Source organism: Spea bombifrons, chromosome 4 (genome assembly GCF_027358695.1).
Source record: "Spea bombifrons isolate aSpeBom1 chromosome 4, aSpeBom1.2.pri, whole genome shotgun sequence".
Taxonomy (NCBI): Eukaryota; Metazoa; Chordata; class Amphibia; order Anura; family Pelobatidae; genus Spea; species Spea bombifrons.
In genome coordinates, this window is record NC_071090.1 from 73,252,403 (window position 1) to 73,274,721 (window position 22,319).

Consider the following 22,319-nt stretch of genomic DNA (forward strand, 5'->3'; position numbering starts at 1 on the left):
TCAAAATCCAGAATATAGAAAATTTCAAGTGTGCATTTTATTTCTTATTACAACGCTTTACATTTTTTTGGTTGAAATCTAAAAAGTGTAAAAAAAAAAAATTAAAATAAAAACGAGGCATTTAAGGAAGGAAAAACCTTTATCCACAAAATGTATATATTTACTTCCACATTTAAATATCTGAAATATTCTGAAAATTTTCTTTGGATTTAAAACAAAAGTGGGGATGGAAATGCAGTTAGATATTTAAAAAAAGAATACAGAAAGGTGTAAACTTTGCAGCCTGCCTTTTTAACAATTTCAAATACATTTCTACTAAACTGTTTAAACTGTATCAAGTATTCTAGATTATAGGAAACCCTCTCCTGTGCTTAACACACAATCCCCGTTTCTCTAATGCACCAAGAATTGAGCCAGCTGTACCCCACCAGGGATGAACGTAGGTAGAGATACTCAAGTACTTAGACATGAGTAGCCTAAAAATCTGACCTTACACAAAACAACAATGAAATGCTAAAAACTACTTAATACCCCTAATACAGATGTGCTAACCACCCGTTGTGTTTAGAGTCTACATTGGGTAATAAAGGCTGAACAGGTTTATGCAATGTCATGGCACATGGCTTTCCATAGTTATTCATATAAAGAACGTGCCACCTATTCAGTTCATATCAAAACAGCATGACATCCCCATCAAAATCTTTAATAGTCAGTGTACTTAAGACTTCTCATTGAGTCTTCTCAAGGAAGGAATCATTGTATTGCACAAGTTCCACATTTGAGAAAATACATTTTTTTTAATTTTACATACAATTGGGGAGGATTAAAAAACAAAAACAAAAGGGTAATGGGTTGCATCAATTGGGAATGGTTTAAATAAAATTTCCATTGAACTAACCAATCCTGTCATTTGGGCTTCAGTGTAGCCCACTCTTAATTGGCACATTGGCTATTTAACATAAAAAGCCCACCCTCCCGTTTCTTCCAAAAACCGTATTTATAGGGACGTTGACAAGCAGTGTCTTCAGAAAACCAGACTTCGCAGGAAGAGGCCAAGACGTCTTTACATGTTGTTTAATTCCAGAAGTGTTTGGTCCAACATCTGATGCATATTTAAATTCTCCTCTTTTGCATGAGCCACTTTCTCTGTAATAGAGAAGAAAATACATAGTCTGAGTAAGAGTAAAAACACTTTTTGATAAGCAGACTGTAACCGCGTGCGTTTGTTTTTGCATATAAGCGGTGGTTATACTCTGCAAAACCTTTCGGTGTGGTTATAAAATGTAATCTAAACTGTAAAATCTGCAGATCCACATTAAAAAGGAAAGAAAAGCATATTTTATTTTATGCCATTTTGGAAGTAATACAATTTGCCTTTTGTTTATAACCAACTCCCAAGCACTGCTTTGATACACAAAACAACTTATGTGCAAGCCGTTAAAATTATCCAGTGCGTTTCTCCATATTTTAAAACAGATTATTTGGATTCTACGTTTTTTTTACGCAATTCATTCTCAGGTGAGATTATAAGTAAAGACTAGAAACGTGTTATTTACTAAAATTCGATTTGGACCAGGTCAGGAGCAGCTGCGGCAAAGAGTTATTCTCAGTAATAAGAGGTACATTTTTTGTCAGGTAAACTTTTCCAGGATACTGGGAAAAGTTATTCTAATATATGCTCTGTAAAAACATCCAAATATGTTATAAACCAAATCTAAAAATTTGTATTTTTAGCATACTGCAGTAGATGATAGAGATTTACATCTAAAAATGTTGATATTTATGCATATTTGTAAGTAAAAATTGTTTAGTCCACACATTAAAAAACACATACACACACAACTCAATAAAAATAAAAGTTAGTAATGTTTTAATGAAGGCGTCGGGTCGTCTTGGTGAAATTCATTAACTGTGGGATAACTAGCTATGTTTGAATGCAATATTTTGCTCTGCCAGCTAGCACTGAAATGGTTGAAAAATAAACTGGCCTGTTTCCATGTTATTTTAATATATGCCCGATGACCTGAAGTCATATTACATGTAATTTGCATCAAAATAGGGGAACACATTTTGGAGAATTTCACCTCAACAGAACAAACATGCCAAAAAAACAAGTTATTCTCAAACCAAGTTATTATTGGTTAAATTCAACAAATACTGGTTAAGACAAAAAAAAAAAGGTACTGGTTAGATCTTAAATGAAGGCATTCCATGACATGACAAAGTACGTTACCTTTCCAGGCAGAAATGTGTGCGCATCTTACCTTTGGCCATGGCTATACCTCCACTTATATGCCAAAGTTTACTGATGACTTCAGAACAGACAATGACTAGCATGAATGCAACGTCAACACCGCAGATCTGTCCAGTTTGGCAACAGGATGCATTTCATTGTGAAGATAAGTCTCTTACTGACTATATAAAATGGCTACTAAATATGGGTTTGTTTTTTTTATGAATGTGTTGCACCCAATACATCCCTTTTCAAGGTTGTAATAATCACTTGAGGCACATTTTTGCATACATTGAACTCTGTTGAGCAGATTATGCTCCCAACTTGTACCACACATTACAAAGATAAAAAAAAATGAACGCTATAAATATATCATGAGCTTCAGTAAGGAGTGCTCTACATTCTGGTCCTCAAGGTTAGGACCAGCTGTTTAAGTGTACGCTATGAGGTCACACATGGTAGCGACACCATTGTCAAACAAAATGACCCGAGACGCTTGTGAAGAGCCGGCAGCAGATCCAATCTTAGACAGGTACAAAAACACCATGTGTTCAGGTGAGAGAATTATGTAATGAGTTATACACCAACCTAGGTTTGATAAGGAGATTTAGTTTTGGGGCCCAGAGAGTACGTGTGTGTGTGTGTGTGTGTGTGTGTGTGTCAGACAGTTAATGTGCCATAATACAAGTCTGTACATAGTCCTGCTCCACTTGACACTCCAAATTTTTGCAGAGAATATCTTATCCTCTTTATAGCAGCTGAAGGTCTGCCCCAAAACTGTAAACAAAGATGTTTTCGCTCTAGTGCTGTTGCTTAGTATCAGTATTTTTAATAGGACGATTGTGTTATGGTGCTTGGGCATGACAAGTTAAATATTAACAGGTATACCAAAGGAGAACCTGACATTTTATCACCACTATCAGGTTTGCCTTGACTGCCCTTGAGACACTGCAGTCTGAGATATATACCATGTACTCCCGTGAACTGAAACATAGGCCTTTTAATTTCTTTTGGACTTCCTAAAGACCAGATCTACTGTGGAGGTGTATTTCAGAATAAGGCATACGAGTAGATCACATATCTTCCAGTCTTAAAATCTATTTAAGACAGTCCAGGATATATGCATATCTAAAGGAGCCAAGGCAGGTTCTGCGATATGGTATGTAAATCGAGAACAGATTTTGAGCTCCTACAGATTTGCATAGAGCCTCTGTAAACATGGTACTGTGCTGTGCTCATACAGAGATGTCCTACAAACCAATAAAAGTATATTTGCACGTTTATTAAAGGTTAAAGCATTCAATAAATAAAGGAAAAAAAGGTGGAGAGAAAATACACAGTGGGTCTTTTATTTTACAGAGTGTCTGTACAGCAGAAAAGTGACTCTAGATTTATTGCAGAAGGACAGAAGTAAGAGTTCCAGGTAGAGACTAAGGAGAGAGGACAGCTCAGAGAGGAGTATCCAGCCCAGGTAGAAGAAAGAGCACCATTTCAAGCAATACATTTTATCTGTGTGGAAGAAAAAGGATACGTTAAGATACAAGCTGACTGAGAACAGCAGGGTGCACAGTCAAAAAATAAATAAATAAAAAAATGGGGGGGGGGGTTGCAAGTTAGTAGCTCTCACGGCAAACTAGTAGTGCTTACAAAAGCAAAGGCTGCTGTTTTTGTACCCCCCCCCCACAGAGTCCCTTCTTTGCCAGAACACCTTTCCCCAGTTCATTCATTCTGTTATGACCTACTCGACTAAAGGATTTATTAAGAGAAACCATCTTACCCTTTAATCGCCAGAGCCTACATTTTATACATGATACCGAGAAAAACAAAACAATAATCTGAATTCTAATGGGAACACATCACATTTAAGATAAATGCAATGTTCAGACACCCTTCATTGGACTCAAGAATACACCAACACTCTACAATGCTTTTAGTGTTCTCAAATTCCTCAATCTATAAATACAAGTTAAAAGGGACCATTTACTGCCCCAAACAGCCGCACTAGTAGAGAACGCATATTAACCCGTTAATGACAAAGCCCGTACATGTACGGGCTCAAAATGCATTGTTTTCAATTGGTTTATGGACTATTTATCTGTAGAGAGAATTAAATAAAGCCACTGCCCTTGCGATATTCTGTATCACATCACTCAGTGACAGGAAAGTGCTTCCAGAGGCGGGGAATATACAAATACATACAGGGAATTCGGTTAAATCCCATCATCTGTAAGGGGACACATTTGGGGGGGGGGGGTTCTATCATATGGATTAAATTACACACAATAATGGCTTGAGCATTCTTTTACGCATTCTGAGATTTCTAAAAGGGATACTGTCTATACACCTTATTTCTATTTTAGAATGTAGTTAATTAAATCTAACATAACTAGTTAGCGTAGATCTGTATTATAATGTATAAGTAAAGGAGACGTTATGAATTTTATTCTCAGGCATGAATGTTTTTGTCTCCTGTCACCTTGGAGAAGGGTTTAATTTTGGGCAATGCCACTACCTGTCCGTACCAGCAGAACAGACAACCCTTTACATTTATATGGGATGTGGCCAAGCAGCTCTGTGGGGCAGAACACAAATTCATATTACAGAGTTTGCAATTTTCCCCATACGGTTAAAGTGTGAAGCCAGCGGTGCCCATTGTGCTGGTCAGTGGAAGTGGATGGGATTAGCACAGAAGCAATCTGCAGAGCATGGGGAGACTTGGCTGGACTTTATAGGACAAACTGCTCCTAAATAGCTGCTTATTAGGAATGCCCTAGAGTTAGGCAGCAACGTTATCTATGCTGATGGGATGTAATATACATTTCCTAGATAGCAAATAAGGTGATTTCACAATGGTTATGTAAACTGTGGTTATAGATATATAAATAAAAGGCTACTCCTCTGGGCGCAATTCTGACATCATAGTGATGAATCGTATCACACCATGCTTCCTTGGCTTGGGTTCTCCCGATGACCTACCATCATTTTAAGAGAGACACTTCAGCCATCATATGCACGCAGCGCATAACATACCTACTTGGTGCCTTTAAATTCTGCAGAATCAGCTCCACAGCATTTGCCCCTTTCCTCATGCACCAGCTAAATTGGCTGAATGCATCTCCCTGCATGTGATATACACCTTTACAGTCCACATATCTAAAGTCTTCCTATTGCCTTGAATTGGAGCACTTTCCTGCCACCGATTAGCCGCTTCACACGGCCAGTCGATGGCAATGAATGTCAGGTCATGGCATAACAAGGCAGTTTTGCAGCATGGCTGCAAATATGGAGTACGTATGCAATGTTTTGTTTGGAAGATGCATTTTAAAGCACGTTATAAATGGCTGTTATGATGGGCACATCAGCAATGAAATATTTCTGCACACAGTCCTGCTGGTGGATTAAATGACATCAACTGAACATTGCTTTTTAACAAGCTTTAAAACTAAAAGGTTCGGGGTATGTATTAACTTTCCCGCTAAAACATTAGTAAGCAATAGATGCAGAGGTTTAAACTCTGTCAGGCAACAGATTTCTGATGCCCCACCTATGATGCTTTTGTACATTTCCCTGGCATTCACAGTTTATTGTATGCCCCACATAACCCATTTTTATTTTGACCTGAGCAGCAACCCAAGGGCTAAACATCTCAGGTGAAAGGTAGCTTTTATCTAGTTTGATAGACAGGGAAATCTACAGAAACTTTGGAAGCCATAGGCTATCCCTCTAGATTGTGAGCTTGTGTAAGCAGGGCCACCCTCAACCATTTCTGTATGTCATTGGGTTTGTTATATACTAATTGTTATGCTCCATCTACCCTTTGTACAGCGCTGCTGAATCTGATGGCACTATATAAAATAATCCATGATCTCACTGTTCCACTGTGATGGATCGCTTGTGCTCACTTATCTGAAGCCAGTTGCACTACACTTTCAGAATTGAATAGTGCGGTATTCTTCGCAGGGCAAGTCAGATACTAATTAGGACCTTGTCAAAACGGATCCAAAGATGCTCCAATGCAACATGTCTAGTAGTGAACTAGTTTGCAGAAAACTGGTTACTAGTAAAGTTATGTGTGATCATATGAGTGGTGTTTGTATGCCCACACAGACACTATATGTATTTTTCAGATACACACATTGATGCGTGTATATTTTTCCTAGTGTAAACGATTTCAGACCTACCTGCTCTGAGGTGTGTTTGCGAAACACAAAAAGGCACCCGCAGAAGACTTTATGAGGTAATTTATAGATTAAAACTTGCCTGCCTAGCGATGTTAATTTGTATAAGCAATAAGACAGCTGCTGGGTAAAGGCCGAGTTCTCATGCATCAATGGCTCCAAGTCAAACAGTTATTACGCAAAATGTTAAAACCAGGCTGTATTTGGTTACTAAAAGTCCTTTTGAGTTTCTGTTGTCGGATAAAACATTAAATTTTATACCTATAGATATTAAATAGTAGGATGGATGGGATATTATGATAATGGAAATATATATAAATTAAGTAGATAAATATGTTTGTTACTGTAAAGTTATGTCACAGTACACATTTTTGGGTGCAGTACCACACTTTAACTCTAGTGGCGCTGTATTCCAGCTGCTGCGATTCATAATAAGCAGCTTTTCAAAGTGTTAATTTAGATGCACAAGGGAGGGAAGCGATTTTGCTTGCCTAGTAGGCTACATAATAGGAAAATTTATAATCGCAAAAGTGTGCCAGGATCCAGCATTGTAAAAAGTTTTTGTGATTTGTACTTTACTCTGAATTCTTCTGATTGACAGATGTATAAGGACAAACAACAACTATTTTGGAAACAATTTCAGGTCAGCAGACCCACATACAGGTCTCACATTTTTAAAAGGGGTTCTTTCTATAGCAATGGGTAGTTTGTGTGGGAAGGGATTTTTTTAAAAAAAAATTCCAAACAGATGAAATCCACACATAAAATACATGGGAGGGGGTTATATAAATTTCTGCACAATGCCTCGTAACCTATAACCATCAGTCAACGACTAGGGTCATGACACGAGTACATCCCCGGGACAGGGAGTTTGGAAGTCCTGCTTAATTAGCATGTGAATATCAGGTATGAGGTGCGTTTACCAACTGCCGCTTGAAAACGGAATGTTTGAAGGAGCCATTGTGCCTGAATTACTACATTAGCATATAATAGACAGCTTTTCCTGGTTTTACATCAGTTAGTGCATAGTAGGAGAGATGGTTTATATAAAGCAAATAAAGAGAAAGTACAAAGCAGATTTTACATCTGTTTAAACACTGGCATAGAATGTAAGTTATGTTCTCACGGGTTACTGCAAAGAATCAGTCTATTATACTATGTACAGAGGGCATTGAAATATTGCTAGGAGTTATGTATAAAATGTAAGTCTGGTGTAAAGTTTGAGATTTGATAGTCAAACCACAAAAACTTTACACGATAATCACTTTTTACACATTTCCCCTACAAAGTACTTGCTCTCTGTTGGTAAAGTGCAATTTTTGTAGCAAAAATGTAATTCTGTTCGATTTAAATGTTTAAAATGCAGGCCAGTAATCTAAACAGAGGTAAAAGAAAAAAGGCAGTTAAAAGTGAAATCAAAGTGTGAGCGGGGAGAAAAAGGTGAGAGTAGGAAGTGAGTTTTATTAAGCAAGTGGAGGAGGGCACAGATTTAAGCAAACACAGAGAAAGAAAAAATAAATTACATTGAAGTCATGTCATTGAGAGCGTGATCCAGTTCTTCACTGATTGCTTTGTACTTCAGTTTCTGAGCATACAGCTCATCTGCTCAGGGTGAAGGTGGGAGAGAAAAATACGGGATGGTACATGGAAAACAAACCACAGAATAGGAACAGGAGCGGGGGGGGTAAATAAAAATAAAAACAGGAAGAGCAGAGAATGCAGGTATTGGAAGAAGTCCCCATCCAAGATGAAGTACCAGACAGCGTGATGCAGAAGCAGTGAAGAGGCCAGGCAAGAGTGCAAATGATGCATGGAAACAGATAAAAATAAAAACAAGAAAGAAAAATAGATTAACAGAAATAAGAGCAGAAACATATTTCCACAAAAGTAGGTGCAGATGAATCTTAAAGAGTGCCCTTCATAGAAGGAAGGGGGGAAAACGAAATACCTTCACCGAACTTAAGGGGAGGCGCTTTCAGTAAGAGACCTGGCGTTTGCTCCACAATTTACCACGGCTATATTTTGCATGACAAACTATATGGGAACGGTGGACTTTTACTCCTTGTTCAACCTCACAGACTAACAAGACTGACTATGCTAGCCAAGGAAATTCTCTTATGCGATTTATAGGTTTATTCCATGAGGAACATTGAATGAGAAAATGTAAAAAAATAAAAAAAAAATTCAATACATTATGGAACAGTCCATCAGATCATAGAAATCTACATTCACAACTTTAAAATGATTGTAACTAAATTAGCACTCAATATTCTAGGCATTTATAAAGCATTAAGATACAGTTTATATGGGAGGACATATAAAGTGAGGACATACCTTCTAAGTCATCAATTGACTTTTCCAACTTGGCGACTGTTCTCTCTGCAAACTCAGCACGTGTTTCAGCCTAAAGGACAGACAACATATTAGTTTTTGCACTCAAAAGGACTAGCTGCCTCTGCATGGGTAGTTTCATGAACGTACCTCCTTCAGTTTGTCTGTGAGGACCTTGATTTCCTCTTCATATTTGTCCTCCTTCTGGGAGTACTATAGGCAAAGAAATTCAGAGAAAGTTGTTAGAGAATGAATATGTTCATATATTCAATCAGACACTCTGGGAAAAATGGCTTAGGGCAATCAAAACAAAAATGGTAAATAGCCATCATGGCATAGGACTACAGATTTATATCTCACTGGCTCGCTTTAAAACCAATATATAGCACCTGTGACGCTTTAATAAGGAATGCCAAGGTGGGGGGGACATATTTGATAATGTACTACACAGCATGAATACATATCTGTACTGAACGAGTTAACATTTAGAGCCATCGGTCTTACAGGTAGCGCATTAGGGAATATCATCAACAGAGCAGACGCCACTGGGATTTCATCAAAGCAAGAAAAAAAAACCACACAAACTATAGAAGATAAACAGGCTTGAAAGAAACCCCCAAAAAGGTGGAAACCCATCACCACAAGTAGAATATTTTTGGGTACAGGGTAGGTGTAAACAATAAAGCACCTAATGCAAGATTTTTTTAGGGTCTAATGTGTTGAATACAGCTGCCAGGAAAAAATAAATAGGTTTATAATTGTTATACAGGATTCTATATTATGGGGAAGAAGCTTTCACAATCTTCAAGAAAGCTTTTATGCAATTGCAATATTTTCAGAATAAAGAAAATATATAGCTACTGAAACGAGAGGTATGTCACTTAATGGAAGGATAGGAATGATAATATGATAAATCTTTTTAGATCTAGATCCTATGTGAGCAGCCATAGCACGTTTAAAGTAGAGGCTTCTCATCTACCAAAGCAGGAAAATCAGAATAGTTCTCACTTAATAAAGAAATTGCATACACCCTAGTCACTATTTTATATGTAAGCCGTTTGCATTTCAAACATTGTCTGCCCCATGTAAATACTGCTGCATTCGTCAACTCCACCTGGCAGCTTTCTATGCTTCACCAATTCCATTGCGAGTACACGAGAGACTGGAATGGGCATAAAGAGTAATTTTAAAATGGTTGGTTAAATATAAAATTATATATCCCCATTTTAAAACTGTGAAGCAGCCTGTTTAACACAGCTAGGTTTGTTACATGCTTTGCGTGATAATTTGCATAGGACGAAAAAAAACAAAAAAAACATAACACCTAGAATAAAAGGTAGGGACAATCTAAAACACTTTAACTATGGTTGAACGAGATTAAAAAGGGGACAGCTAAGGGACGCCCATGCGTCTGGGGCATCTTGTTAACAGCCCATTCCATTTTTGTGTAGTTGCCAACCTACAACTGTGTGGCTCTAGACATTTTATCCTACCTTCTCTGCCTGGGCTTCCAGGGATTTCAAGTTGTTGGTGACAGTTTTCAACTCTTCCTCAAGCTCGGCACATTTGCTATTTGGATGGGGAGAGGAAGAAGGCAAAGGTGGCAGGAGCGAATGGAAACCAGGAAAGAAAAAAATAAAAAGATTGAAGGAGGAGAGCGGGGGAATGAATATCCAGTCCAAATACGAGAGAAAAAAAAAAAAAAGTGATCTGAATTAAAATAAAAGCCTGGAAACAGATAGATACTGGGTGCTGTTTTTTACTAAACACAGAAGCTAATTTTTCTAGATCGAGTACAAAGTTTATATGAAGTGCATTTATAATTAATATGCTTGTGATCCATTTCTGTTCATGCCCAATGTATGCATACCAATGCTGGCTTAAAACAAGATCACAGATTTTTTCTTGCACATAAGAATGATTATTTAAAATAAAGCAATTTGTGTTGTATGCTCCTGTATTTAGCTATAAAGGATTCCAATTCCTTCACATTTACCAATAAGTGTTGCAAAGGAGATTTTCTTTAGAAAAAGATAAGGCACCCATGCTACTCTATCTGAGAACCGACCTTTAGTTTATCAGCTCAGAGATCTTTACAAAAAATAAGACACAAAAACCAAGCATTCTAAGAGAAGGTTAAAAGCAGACAGAAGTTCTAAAGCAGTGCAAAGAGGTCATGGAATAGACACGCAGTAAGCGGAGATTTCCCAGTAACCATAACCGCGGGGAGGGTACAATCTGGGGCCAGTACCTTCTCCTCTGAAGCTATTAGTGTTCTCAGCGTTTGGTCCATTATTCTCAGCTGTTCATCCAGCTGCCGGCAACGACTATTAATGTGCACAAGTAATAAAGGCGGTACGAAAAAGCCATTCGCAATATGTGGAGCATGCAAAGAAAAACACAATGTTACAGGTGAATGGGGAGACACTTCATACAAGCAGAATGTGTGTCAGTAATTTGTTATCCATTGTGAATTCCAGGTTGTAAAAAAATGAAAAAAACTCAACATGTCAGCTGAGCATTTTCCAGTCATTGTAGTTTCATGCAACAACCTGGCAAAGCCCAGACAGATACTCTAGGAATGGAAGCATCTTGCAATGCTGTCCAAAAACAAAGTTAATGTTTGAGCAGCAAGTGAGTGGGATGCAGCAAGTCATAACATGCTTGAAGGTCTGTCCCAAGAGGTATCAGCATTCTTTACCTTTCTGAGAGCTCAGCGCGTTCCTCTGCACGCTCCAGGTCACCCTCAATGATTACCAGCTTACGGGCAACCTATTGCAAAAGAAAGGAGCATCAGAGCAGACTCCAGACTGCTAATACGGTGCATTAAGTAATTAGTTCTTGGAGAGAAGACATTTGGAATGCTTTACAGCAGCTGGGATATCTTACATACGGTTCATTAGTAAGTCTCCAAGAAGCTGAAGGTACCTCAACCCGGTTCCAAGAACCTAAGCCTACTCACCTCCTCATACTTGCGGTCAGCCTCCTCAGCAATGTGCTTGGCTTCCTTCAGTTGGATTTCCTGCAGCTCCATCTTCTCTTCATCCTTCAGGGCTCTGTTTTCAATGACCTTCATACCTCTGAGATCCAGAAAAACAAAACCAGGTCACTACATCAAGCTTTAAATTAACATGCCAATTGAACTGAAGTCCAAATTAGCTAACCATGTTCATAGAGGACTAGAAGTACCATGTATGCAAAGACTCTTTAAATGCAGATCTTTATCCCACACTTATTGCACATACATATTACCCACAATCCATATACTTGCACATTGAACGAGTGACTTAGGTACCTCTACTTAATGGCTGGACATACAAATGTAATGGCCCACAGCCACTAAGGCCACTGAGATTGCCTACCCCTGACAAGGAAAAGCTTATAAGCCTGTTTGAAACTTCTATAAGTCGGAGATAAGCCTCTGGCATTTCAAGAGAGTTTTGGCAATACAGAAAGTCTGTTTGAAGGATTCTTTCCTGCAAAATCTGTATCTCATCAAGTTCCACTCACCTCTCACTCTCATCTGCAGCCTTCTCAGCCTCCTCCAGTTTCTGAAGGGCTGTGGCGAGACGCTCCTGAGCACGATCCAACTCCTCCTCTACCAGCTGGATGCGCCTGTTTAGTGAGGCTACATCTGCTTCAGCCTAAGTGGAAACAACGGTCATAGGTGAGCGATCACTTACCCACATATCTACTGAATAGGAATTCACAAGGTAACGGTCAGGGTGCCTGATGATGGCTAAAGCAACAATTCCTAAAAGAGTACTGAACGGATGCTGAATAGTTTTAGAGTAACAAAACTAAATAACAGGAAGGATGTAATATTTATTAAATAAAATGTAAAAAAAATAAATAAATAAATAGGTGTCTCCTAAAGATATTGCTGTGTGGGCTTTACCTTTGCATAATATCTACATTTACAGGGACACCTACCTCTACACCCAGAAGGGGCGTAATAAATAGTCACAGAAGGCAGAAACTAATGACATAAATTGGGTGGGGAGGGCAAGTGTTACAAGTAATTTAGATAAAACGTGTAGACCTACGGTGTAAATGCTTTTCGATGTGCTTGGAACACTAAAGCACTGGGGAAGGTCTGCAGGTGTATGTAGAGGATGTGGTTACCCGCCTCTCACACTTAACTTCAAGCTTCCTCATTCAGTAAGGACCTGTCGTTAGCTTGTTAACTCAGTACATAGTACTGGAACGTATACATCTAGTATTCATTTTGTTTTCTACCAATAGGAATATAAATGCAAAAATACAAGCTATAACACACACACATAGTTTTGGAGACTTTAAACTGCAGACAAGCTTTATAACCGAAAGCCCTTCCTTGAATTAAAAGAGAGAAGGTCATAGTTATCTGTTCACACCCTGAACAAGTATAAATAATGAAACTCCGTGAACGGCCACAGGGGACACAATCAAGTGTTTGCGTTAGCAAAGGTGAATCCACCCTGTAGAGCAATTAACCTCCTATTATTTTTTCCAATCTATAGCACTGACAACATTATCTGTGTATATGTAAAGGTCAGTATTGCAGGTCTAGAATGAAGGGGTTAAAAAGTGTTTACAAACAACATTAAAAAGATACATTATCAGCAATACATGCTGTTAATGAATTGTGAATAAATGCTTACTTATCCTGGCTACATGATCCACAGTACAAATTATATATATTTTTTTTTTTTACTTATAATAAACCAATACGCTAAACATTGTTAAAGGTTTGGTTTTCATCTTATTTGGGTGACCTTCCCTGTTCAACCAGGCAATGATATGTGTGTGACTACTTCATTTAGGAGTTTGTGAGTTAAACAGTTTTTACATAGATCAGATGGCTTGGATACTAAAAATTTGCATGTGTTTTGTGAGGCCGCATAGTGTCGCTCTTCGGGGGTTATTGAGCAATATTTGGATACAGGAGACAAGTCATTAACTTTCTTTTTTAAGGGTTAAATGAAGAAATGTGCAAACTCAACAAGGTTGAATCTGTGTATCAAAATAAGTGAATTCCACACAGATGCGTAAAAATACGATAACATCAATCACATGTCATTAACGCTGGGTTGACTCGGGGAATGTGGCTGGGTGGGAAGCAGATCTTGATGTACGATAGTGAAGCAATGTTCATGTAAATGCTTCCTGTTGTGTCACTGGAGTATCTGAAGCCTCTGGAGGGCAGGACACGGCTATACAGTTATGTGACAGGGCTGGACGTGTGGCCTTATAAGGCAAGGAAAGTTCTGAAGTTCCTCAGACAACTCCTAGCCCGCATCATCCATCTACACATAGTTTACAGAGCAGAGATCTGACAGCGCTCATTCCATACAGAGAAGAGGGACGGGCAAACAAAAGCCCTACAGGTCTTCCTGGAGTACAAACCTGTACTGCCCCCTGGCAAGAGTGGAGCGATGTCCTCACAAATGCCCAGCCATACTGTACCATATGCTTAGTGCACACATCATGAATGAACACATTGACAATGGTATGTCACGCTCCGTACGATAGCTACTGGACTTTGCCAGGGTCCCACCCAACAAGTCAGACCTGCTACGTACTCAGGTCACATTCATGTCATTGTCTTTGCTGGGTGTAGACTGGTATGAAGCATTCTCTAGCTGATTGCCACTTGAATGCACTCTAAAGTAACCGGAATAACAGCCTGGTGTGCAAAACAGTACTAAATCTCAGGGCCCTACAAAAATTATATTATCTATGTAACTGCCCCTGGCTACAGACACTAGAATAGTGGAGGTAAATATAAGCAGAAAACATTGGGACTTAATGCACTGGGGGGGGGCGACAACATATAAAGGCAGCCTAGATTACATTAAAAAACCCAAGAATTGTGGGTGACAAAACATAACTAACAACAACATTATGACAAAGTAGATTGAAAGGGGAGCTTTATTACGGTATTTTATATGTGTGTTTACCCAGTGCGGCCTCAAAGAGTTAAATCCTCTCAGAACAGATGAGCCATTTTTGCATGTTTGAAATTCTCCTGTACATTTACAGTCCCACCAACCCCTCCCCCATTACCTGGATACAGCCTGCACACAATTAGCCTTACACCGCACATTAGAGAGTAAGCTTCTGGGACAAATACTCTTAGGTTCAGTGCTGACCTCGCTGATTAGACTCATCTATAGCTAGGATTGTATATGAGCACCGATATATATTACACTACCTAAGGGGTCACCCTAAGGTCAAAAGATTTAACAAAATGAGGAAATTTAGCAAAAAAAAAAAAAAAAAAAAAAAAGGAAGAAGAATACGACACAGAGAATGGATTCCCCAGACAGGCAAGAACGCGCCCCTTACTGGAGACACATAGAAGATTATAGCGGGGGCAGCAAAAAGGCCTCCTTGTCTGGGGTTCTACAAGGTCAGGTTCATACATTTCCCAGGGCACCTCCAGCCACCCTTCACCCCAATCCGGATTAGGAACAAAACTTTAACCTGGGGATAATAGCAAAAATATAGCAGGCTGAGGGTGGTGAGAGTGGACGCTGTGACAGAACAGACAGCAAAGTGTGACCTGTGACAAGGCCAAACAAGTCAGCGAGGGTATAGCTGCTTCCTCCTGACGCCAAACTATGACTCCCATCACTATAAGCTGCGAGAGTTGTGGAAATTCAGGGGCTGTTATGTCGGATACCGCACCCCCCCCCAACATTATTAATCAGGGCACAATAGGAAGAGGGGGCAGGGGTGGCAGAGAGGGGCACTAAGTGACAGCACGGAGAGGTGCCACCTTCCAACGGGGATGGGACGGGGGATCAGGGAGCGCAGAATAAACCCATCACACAGCGGACAGGACAGGCAACTTATATGGAGTCTTACGGTTTCTCTCAGCTTTCTCTCCACGTCCCGTTCCCGCTGCAGCCTCTCAGCCCTCTCCTCTGATGCATCCGCCTGGTCTTGCAGGCTCTTAATCTTCCTCTTCACGGCCTCCAAAGAAGTCATTCCGGCCATTTTGCACAAAAAATAAACTGTCTTCCTCCTACCGCTCGCTAACTTACTTCCGGCTACTCTCTGATCTTAAATAAACCCCTAAAACCCGGGGCTCCGCTCTCTTTCTGCTTTCGCTGTGACTCAGTTCGCACACAGGAAGTCTCCTCCTTACATAGGCTGCAACCCTTCCAATTAACCCTATAATTAGCGGACAGCCGCAATAGCTAATCTAGAAAGAAAGCAAAAATCTTCCAGAATCCCACTTATACGATGCCCACCTAAACGCGTCCTACGCTACGGGCCAAGGTATGCCGGATACATTAAACCCCCTAAGACGAGGCCACACCTTAAACACAAGGCACGGCAAGCTTCCTTGGCCAGGTAAATCGTAACGTTACGGCCACCTGCTGGCAGCTTTGTATACTGCAATTAACCATTGCAGGGACTATGTGGGACACAACTTGATTTGGCCTTCAGTGATTGGATGCGATCATTCGGGTCAGATCACTTACTAATGTCAGGTATTCTTCATAGAATACCTGAAATAGCTTGCATGGAGAGATATAACTAATATGAAAAGATAATAGAGCCTATATAAAATTGTAATTCATTTTCTTTATATCATCAATGAATTGTTTTTTGTGTGTGGTTGGGCTTTTTCCTATGACGCCAAAGAAATAACTATAACTATATTAGTTATAACTATATATAACTAATAACTATAATTAATTATTTTGGAAGTATCACCAGTCACAGATTTAAAGAAAACCACATACCATTTGGATTAGGTGAGAATAACTGTACCCAAATGTGCATGTTACGCTTAATTATCTTTCTTCCTGTAGGGGGCGCCCTAAGGCTTTACATGTAAGTGGAATACATACTTGGCCTAATGGAACCACTTCTGTGAAGCTCTGATTAAGGCTCGGTTTCAAAGAAGGAGCATTAATGATCGAGTTAGTAGTTTAATGGTTCCTAATCTCCTACATCAAACTACTATGGGGCAAACCAATAGACAGCCTTTAGCGACACATATTGGAACTGCTTCTTCGACTGAACTACCTGCACCCTGAGATGTTCTCAGTCTGAGCTATTAGAGGGCAGTTTGGAACATCTATTATAAGTAACAGTATAGCAAATGGTCTTGGTTCCCAATCGAATCATGCCACAGCCAAAGCTTTGGACTCTGACTCTCATGATGCTCAGCCATGGAAATATAATTTGAAAGCAGATAAGAACTATTAAGGTCCACAGCAGCCAGAATGATTCTAACTTTGTGACTAGATCTTCTTCTAACGTTAGCTAACATTATACATGGTATATATTTCTTGTTATTCAACCTACAGATTCATTTTGCTGCATTACTGACAATGATCTCTGACTGTGAAAATCTATGACCTCCACATCACACACTGAAATCCACTTCCGCAAGATAAATGTCTGAAGTATCAATAGTAATTAAAAACATACAAACAATATTTTTACTTGCTTAGTATAATGGCTCATATATGATACATAAACCCAGATGACATTTTGCAGGTACCTTTGATTCCTAAAAGACTAGAATTTTTTTCTTTTTTCTTTTATTTTTCTTTATTTATAGACTAGACTTTTTTTAATATCTGTCAGAAATCCCAGGTCCTACTGGATCCTTAGCCTAATATTACATCCCGGATGTAAATCAGTATCCATACCAAGCAATGCTCATCATGGCAAGATACAAGACACATTTGTAGCCCTGGTATAAAGTGAGAACCTTTTCTAATTTCACTTTATATTTGGATTTTCACTGGGTTACAATTGGGGTATATATGAAGAGCAATTCTGATCCCTTGCTAAATTAACCAAAAAAGACTACAGATTATTCATGGGAGATTGAAAAAGCCAGGAAAGAGAAAACCATAGTCTGGTATAATTAATTTTTACTTATTGATTTATGTAGGATTTACATTTATATTTGTGGTATAAATATGCTTTTGTTCTAGATGATTTTGGTAACCCTCTTTTGCATGTTAAACATATATTCTAGTGTGTATATATATTATACTAATGGGCTTTAGACTTTATTAGGGAAGGTAATTCAGTGCATTAATACAGAACACAGGTTATCAGCATATATGGTCATTGGTATAGATATATATATATATATATATATATATATATATATCTATACCAATATCTGGTTAGCATACATAAATACATAATTGGCTGTACACATACAAATATGCATGTTTGTGTACACAAAATGTATTTATTTACATATATATATAATATATATATATATATATATAATCAGGACTTATTATTATTATTAGCGGTGGTATTATAACACAATAATCGGAGTGAGTGATTACATTTTATGTGATTTAATGCTCTTTTAATAATGAGCATTCATTAACCAAAGGTAAGTTACATTAATGACCTATTTAATAGTTTACTGTATGCATATTGTTTTAATAAACACAGCGTGAGTTTAATTGATCATTATCACCTCAGCGCCAAACCCCATGTACTAATTATTACACGCTTCCCTTCCAGATAATATTCTGGCCAGAGAGAGAACTGTGTCTATGGGAGATTTGATTCAGTCTTGTTAGTGTAGCCTTAGGCTTTCCTGTAATGAAGTAATTCATTAAGACAAGTCTCTGCATGCTTTCGACATTAAACAAACAGGGATAACTGTTCCAGTTTAAACTTCCCAATGAAATCTACTCGCCCTGTCTGGATTTTGCATGGGGAACGATTTCTAAATAGTCAACATACTTTTCCTTATAAGGAATATCTGCCTGGAATCCATATGCAGTCCCGTCGCCCCACAATGCAGAATGTTTCCATTGTATCATACCTTACAGCCATCAATCCTATACCCTGCTCAAGTTACACTTATTGTTTGAAAAGGATTTCTCGCTGATCCCATTCAACATTTACACCTCTACACATCATTATTTAAACAGCCTCTTTACTACTTTGAAGTACTTTAACGTGTTTGGCATTTTAAAACTCAACGCATAATGTATAGTAATTTAGATTTTTCTCTGCTTTGCTGAATATTTTCACATGTTATGCATAAACACACACACTATATACCTATATATATATATATATATATATATAAAACATTTAAAATTCTTTATGTTTAAGTATGTTATACTTAAGTGTATATATATATATATATGTAAACATATACAAATTTAGAAAATCTTCATGTATAGATATGTTATATTTAAGAGTATATATATAAACATAAAATCTTCATATATATATGTTATACTTAAGTGTATATATATATAAACATAAATATAAAATTAAAAAATCTTCATGTATATATATGTTATACTTTAGTGTATATATATATATATATACTTAAGTATTCTATGTAATACTTAAGTATACATATATAAATATATATAATTGTAAAATATGTATATAATATTTTTTTTAATAATCATTGCATTGACTCAATTGATCAATCAGTCTGAAAATTTTACATTTGTGTGCTTGTAAAAATGTTGCCCCCCCATTCATGATAATTATTCACCAGTATCTGAACCATAAACTGTAATCATGTAAATCTGACACTAGTTAACAATAGTGCGCTGTTACTATGTATAAGTGTGTGCAGTGGGTTATCTGTGTGGGCCAGCACTAGACTTAATGAAGGAACTTGTAAGGAGCTTTGTATGGATTGTATAAATCCAGCCCAGGACATAGTTGTTTAATGTTTGACAAGGAGGAGACAGCTGAGGCAGAAAGTCTTGAGTGTATACCATATAAAGCTTGGAGTTATATTTAAACCAAGTGTGCTCCTATCTCTGCACACTGCAGGGACAGCAAGTATCATCTTCCTCCTTGCTTTACTGTAAGGAATAGAATTCTCCTTGGCAGAGTCACAGCAAGTAAGAAAGAGGTCATGGCAAATTTTAACCTGCTTCTGTCACCTACAAAGACTTCTTATGTATTTATGACCTCATGCCCTAATATCGGTTACAAGCAACCCATGTCATATAAAGCGTTGCTATAATCATGTAACTTTCCTTATAGACTTCATTTGCCATAGGAAAAAAGAACACACTTTTCATACATATCTATATATGGAAAAGTAGGAACATGTGCCATTTTGTAGGGTAAGCAGTTATTTATTTCTCTTTAGAACAGAAAGTTCTGATTTTACTGTAAATGGAATGGGAATACATTTGCTAGATGTATTAATTGTATGGGTTTAGGGCTCAGGCCACCCAATATTCACAAGGCTACAAATTAAAGTAAAATGATGGCATAATTACAACAGGACAGGGCAACCACAATCTAAGGGACAACCTAAATCTCATTTTAATGGGGGGAGGAGGCACAGATAGTCCAGTTCAAATTACTTAAACTAGTCAAATTAAATATAATTAAATATTATGGATTTAACCAATTCCCTTAAACAGACCCGTGTAACACTGCACCATCCTCTTTGCACTTGTTAAGTCATTTTTTGTACTGTAAGAGGCCAGAAAGAAACTACAGGACATTGTGCTACATAATTATGTTTGAATTCAAAGTGTTAATACATATATCATACCTATTATATGTGACAAAATACCTTTTTTATATCTATGAATCAAGGTATACACAGTGTGTAGGTTTCTACATGTTATTCCAGATGACCTTCTATCCTTTGCCTAATAAGTTCAGTACCCCTGAAGAAATTTGGTGGAGTTTTGCGTACCGTTTTGTGCCACATGCAGTGCATAGTAGAAAGAGTGTTTGAATGGAGCAGGTGCAAAGCTTCAGTGTCCTAATGAAATGGGGAATGGGACTGAATGGGGACTTGGCCTTAACTTACATCAGTGGCTTTCTTCTCTGCAAGTTCCAACTTCTCCTGAGCATCTTTCAGGGCTTCAGAGTATTTGTCCAGCTCATCTTCAGTACCTTTTAGTTTCTTCTGCAATGCTACAAGTTCATCCTCCAGCTGGATCAGGGTAGGATAGGTACCATGGGGGGGGGATTGGTAGTGGATGGACGGACCAGGGGGGCAATTTATGGCAGCAGGTGACAGAGGTGCACAGAGACAGGACAGGACAGGACCACGAGGAAAGAGGGAGGGAGGGAGAGAGAAAGAAAAAAGAGAGATGACAGTTAGATGGTTCTCACTGGTACAGAAAATACCTTAGCAGCCTTCTCCTCTGCAACCAGGAGACTCTCTTCAGCCAGATGGAGGTCATCCAAAGTCTTATCTCTTGTATCCTCTATAACCCGCAACTGCTTTTCCATTTGGGCAATCTCTTCCTCTAACTAAGTGGGTTTAGAATAGTGAAGAAGAAACACAATGTAGAAGCTATACATAGATACATATGTGTATGTGACTATATATATATATATATATATATATATATATATATATATATATATATATATATATATTACATATAAATATTACATATATATGAATTAACAGATCTGTCGGTTTTCTTTTCATTAGGTCAGGAACAGTTCAGGAACAGTGAGAAAACATAAAGGGGCATTAAGGAAATCCTTGTTACATTCTATCAGTGGGGTAAATACTGGATTAAACTAGCCAACAGACATTTTTTGCCAATATGGACCAAGTTCAAGAGCCACTGTGATAATTAAGGTTTTCCAGCTACTGTTGGCAGGCAATGATTAATGCTTTTTAAAGATAGGGAGATGTTGCCAAGGTCGACAACTCACAGGGAAGAGTTATTCCCCCCATTTGATTCAAATGCCAAATTTAATTCCTTCTATCACAAAAAGAAAGCCCCCAAATAGTTTCTTTTTGCCTATCCATCTCCGGTACAGAAGTATTCTCAGACAAATGTCTAGGCTGGATGACTAAGCCATCCAATTTAAGCAGAACTGGTTTGACCCTTCCAGGCATGGATATACAAACTAGTATGTGACTAAATATAGGTTGTTAAGGGCTGTCAGAGGGGGTTCTGAAGCCCTTGCTGGCAATAATAGCAGCCCACTTCTACATGTGGTTCTTGCGAACCGGACAGAAATGTGTTCTCCAAGCAGACCTGTTTGCTCTTGTCCTCTGCTCCCTTCTTGTCGGCTTCAGCCTGTTCTGCTCTGTCCAAGGCATTCTCCTTGTCCAGCTTGAGCATCTGCATCTTCTTCTTGATGGCGTCCATGGCTGCTGCTTTGGTGGGGTGGTTACGGTGTCAGGGAGAAACAGGACAGAGGACAGAGTTTTGGAGGATGCAGACAGAGAGGTTCTAGTCCTTCTTACTTTGAGCCCTGGGCTGGAGTGCAAACTCTCAGCTGTTCCAGCCTCACAAATATGTACCAGGCAGGGGTGGGAGGGGGAGCAGAGAAATTCCTGCGGACACCCAATACTTTTTTGGGAGCCTTGTCTTTCTATCCCAGCGCTGGCTTTTTTTAAGGATGGCTCCTTCTATTCGCTGCAAGCGACCATTTGACTGCATTTGACTATATAAGGGGAGAGATGGGCAGAGGCATAGACGGGGAGGTGTTGGGTGGTAGTAGAGGAGGGGGAGAGGGGGGGCGGTGAGGCGAGAGTGTGTTCCTATTTCTAAACCTCCAGGCATGCGACTGGAAGGGGAGGACCCGCTTATATGGGACGTCTCAGGATAACTCCTTCAAGAAAC

At 38.6% G+C, this 22,319-nt stretch overlaps 1 protein-coding gene across 3 annotated transcripts; it reads right to left on the reverse strand.

Annotated features, from left to right (window-relative positions):
• TPM1 (tropomyosin 1) lies at positions 1-21,973 on the reverse strand. Of its 3 annotated transcripts, XM_053462071.1 has the most exons (10): positions 21,729-21,970; positions 20,534-20,659; positions 12,253-12,386; positions 11,705-11,822; positions 11,444-11,514; positions 10,236-10,311; positions 8,893-8,955; positions 8,746-8,815; positions 7,935-8,013; positions 3,556-3,742 (listed from the first exon to the last, which is right to left on the reverse strand). In XM_053462071.1, the coding sequence occupies exons 1-10, from the start codon at positions 21,840-21,842 to the stop codon at positions 3,739-3,741; spliced, it is 855 nt and encodes a 284-aa protein (XP_053318046.1). In that variant the 5' UTR covers positions 21,843-21,970; the 3' UTR covers positions 3,556-3,738. The 3 variants fall into 3 exon arrangements, with proteins under 3 accessions (XP_053318045.1, XP_053318046.1, XP_053318047.1); XM_053462070.1 differs by lacking the exons at positions 3,556-3,742; positions 7,935-8,013 and adding an exon at positions 1-1,146 and having other exon boundaries at positions 21,729-21,972; XM_053462072.1 differs by lacking the exons at positions 3,556-3,742; positions 7,935-8,013; positions 8,746-8,815; positions 8,893-8,955; positions 10,236-10,311 and adding an exon at positions 10,883-11,069 and having other exon boundaries at positions 21,729-21,973.
• Between the last annotated feature and the right edge of the window lie 346 nt (positions 21,974-22,319).

Excerpts from the sequence above, each read along its gene's own strand:
- TPM1 (XM_053462070.1), bottom strand. The coding sequence starts at position 21,842 with ATGGACGCCATCAAGAAGAAGATGCAGATGCTCAAGCTGGACAAGGAG. Across the intron at positions 8,956-10,235 it reads TGGAAGCCCAGGCAGAGAAG|TACTCCCAGAAGGAGGACAA; the intron begins GTAGGATAAAAT and ends CTTTGCCTATAG. Across the intron at positions 8,816-8,892 it reads TCACAGACAAACTGAAGGAG|GCTGAAACACGTGCTGAGTT; the intron begins GTACGTTCATGA and ends TCTGTCCTTTAG.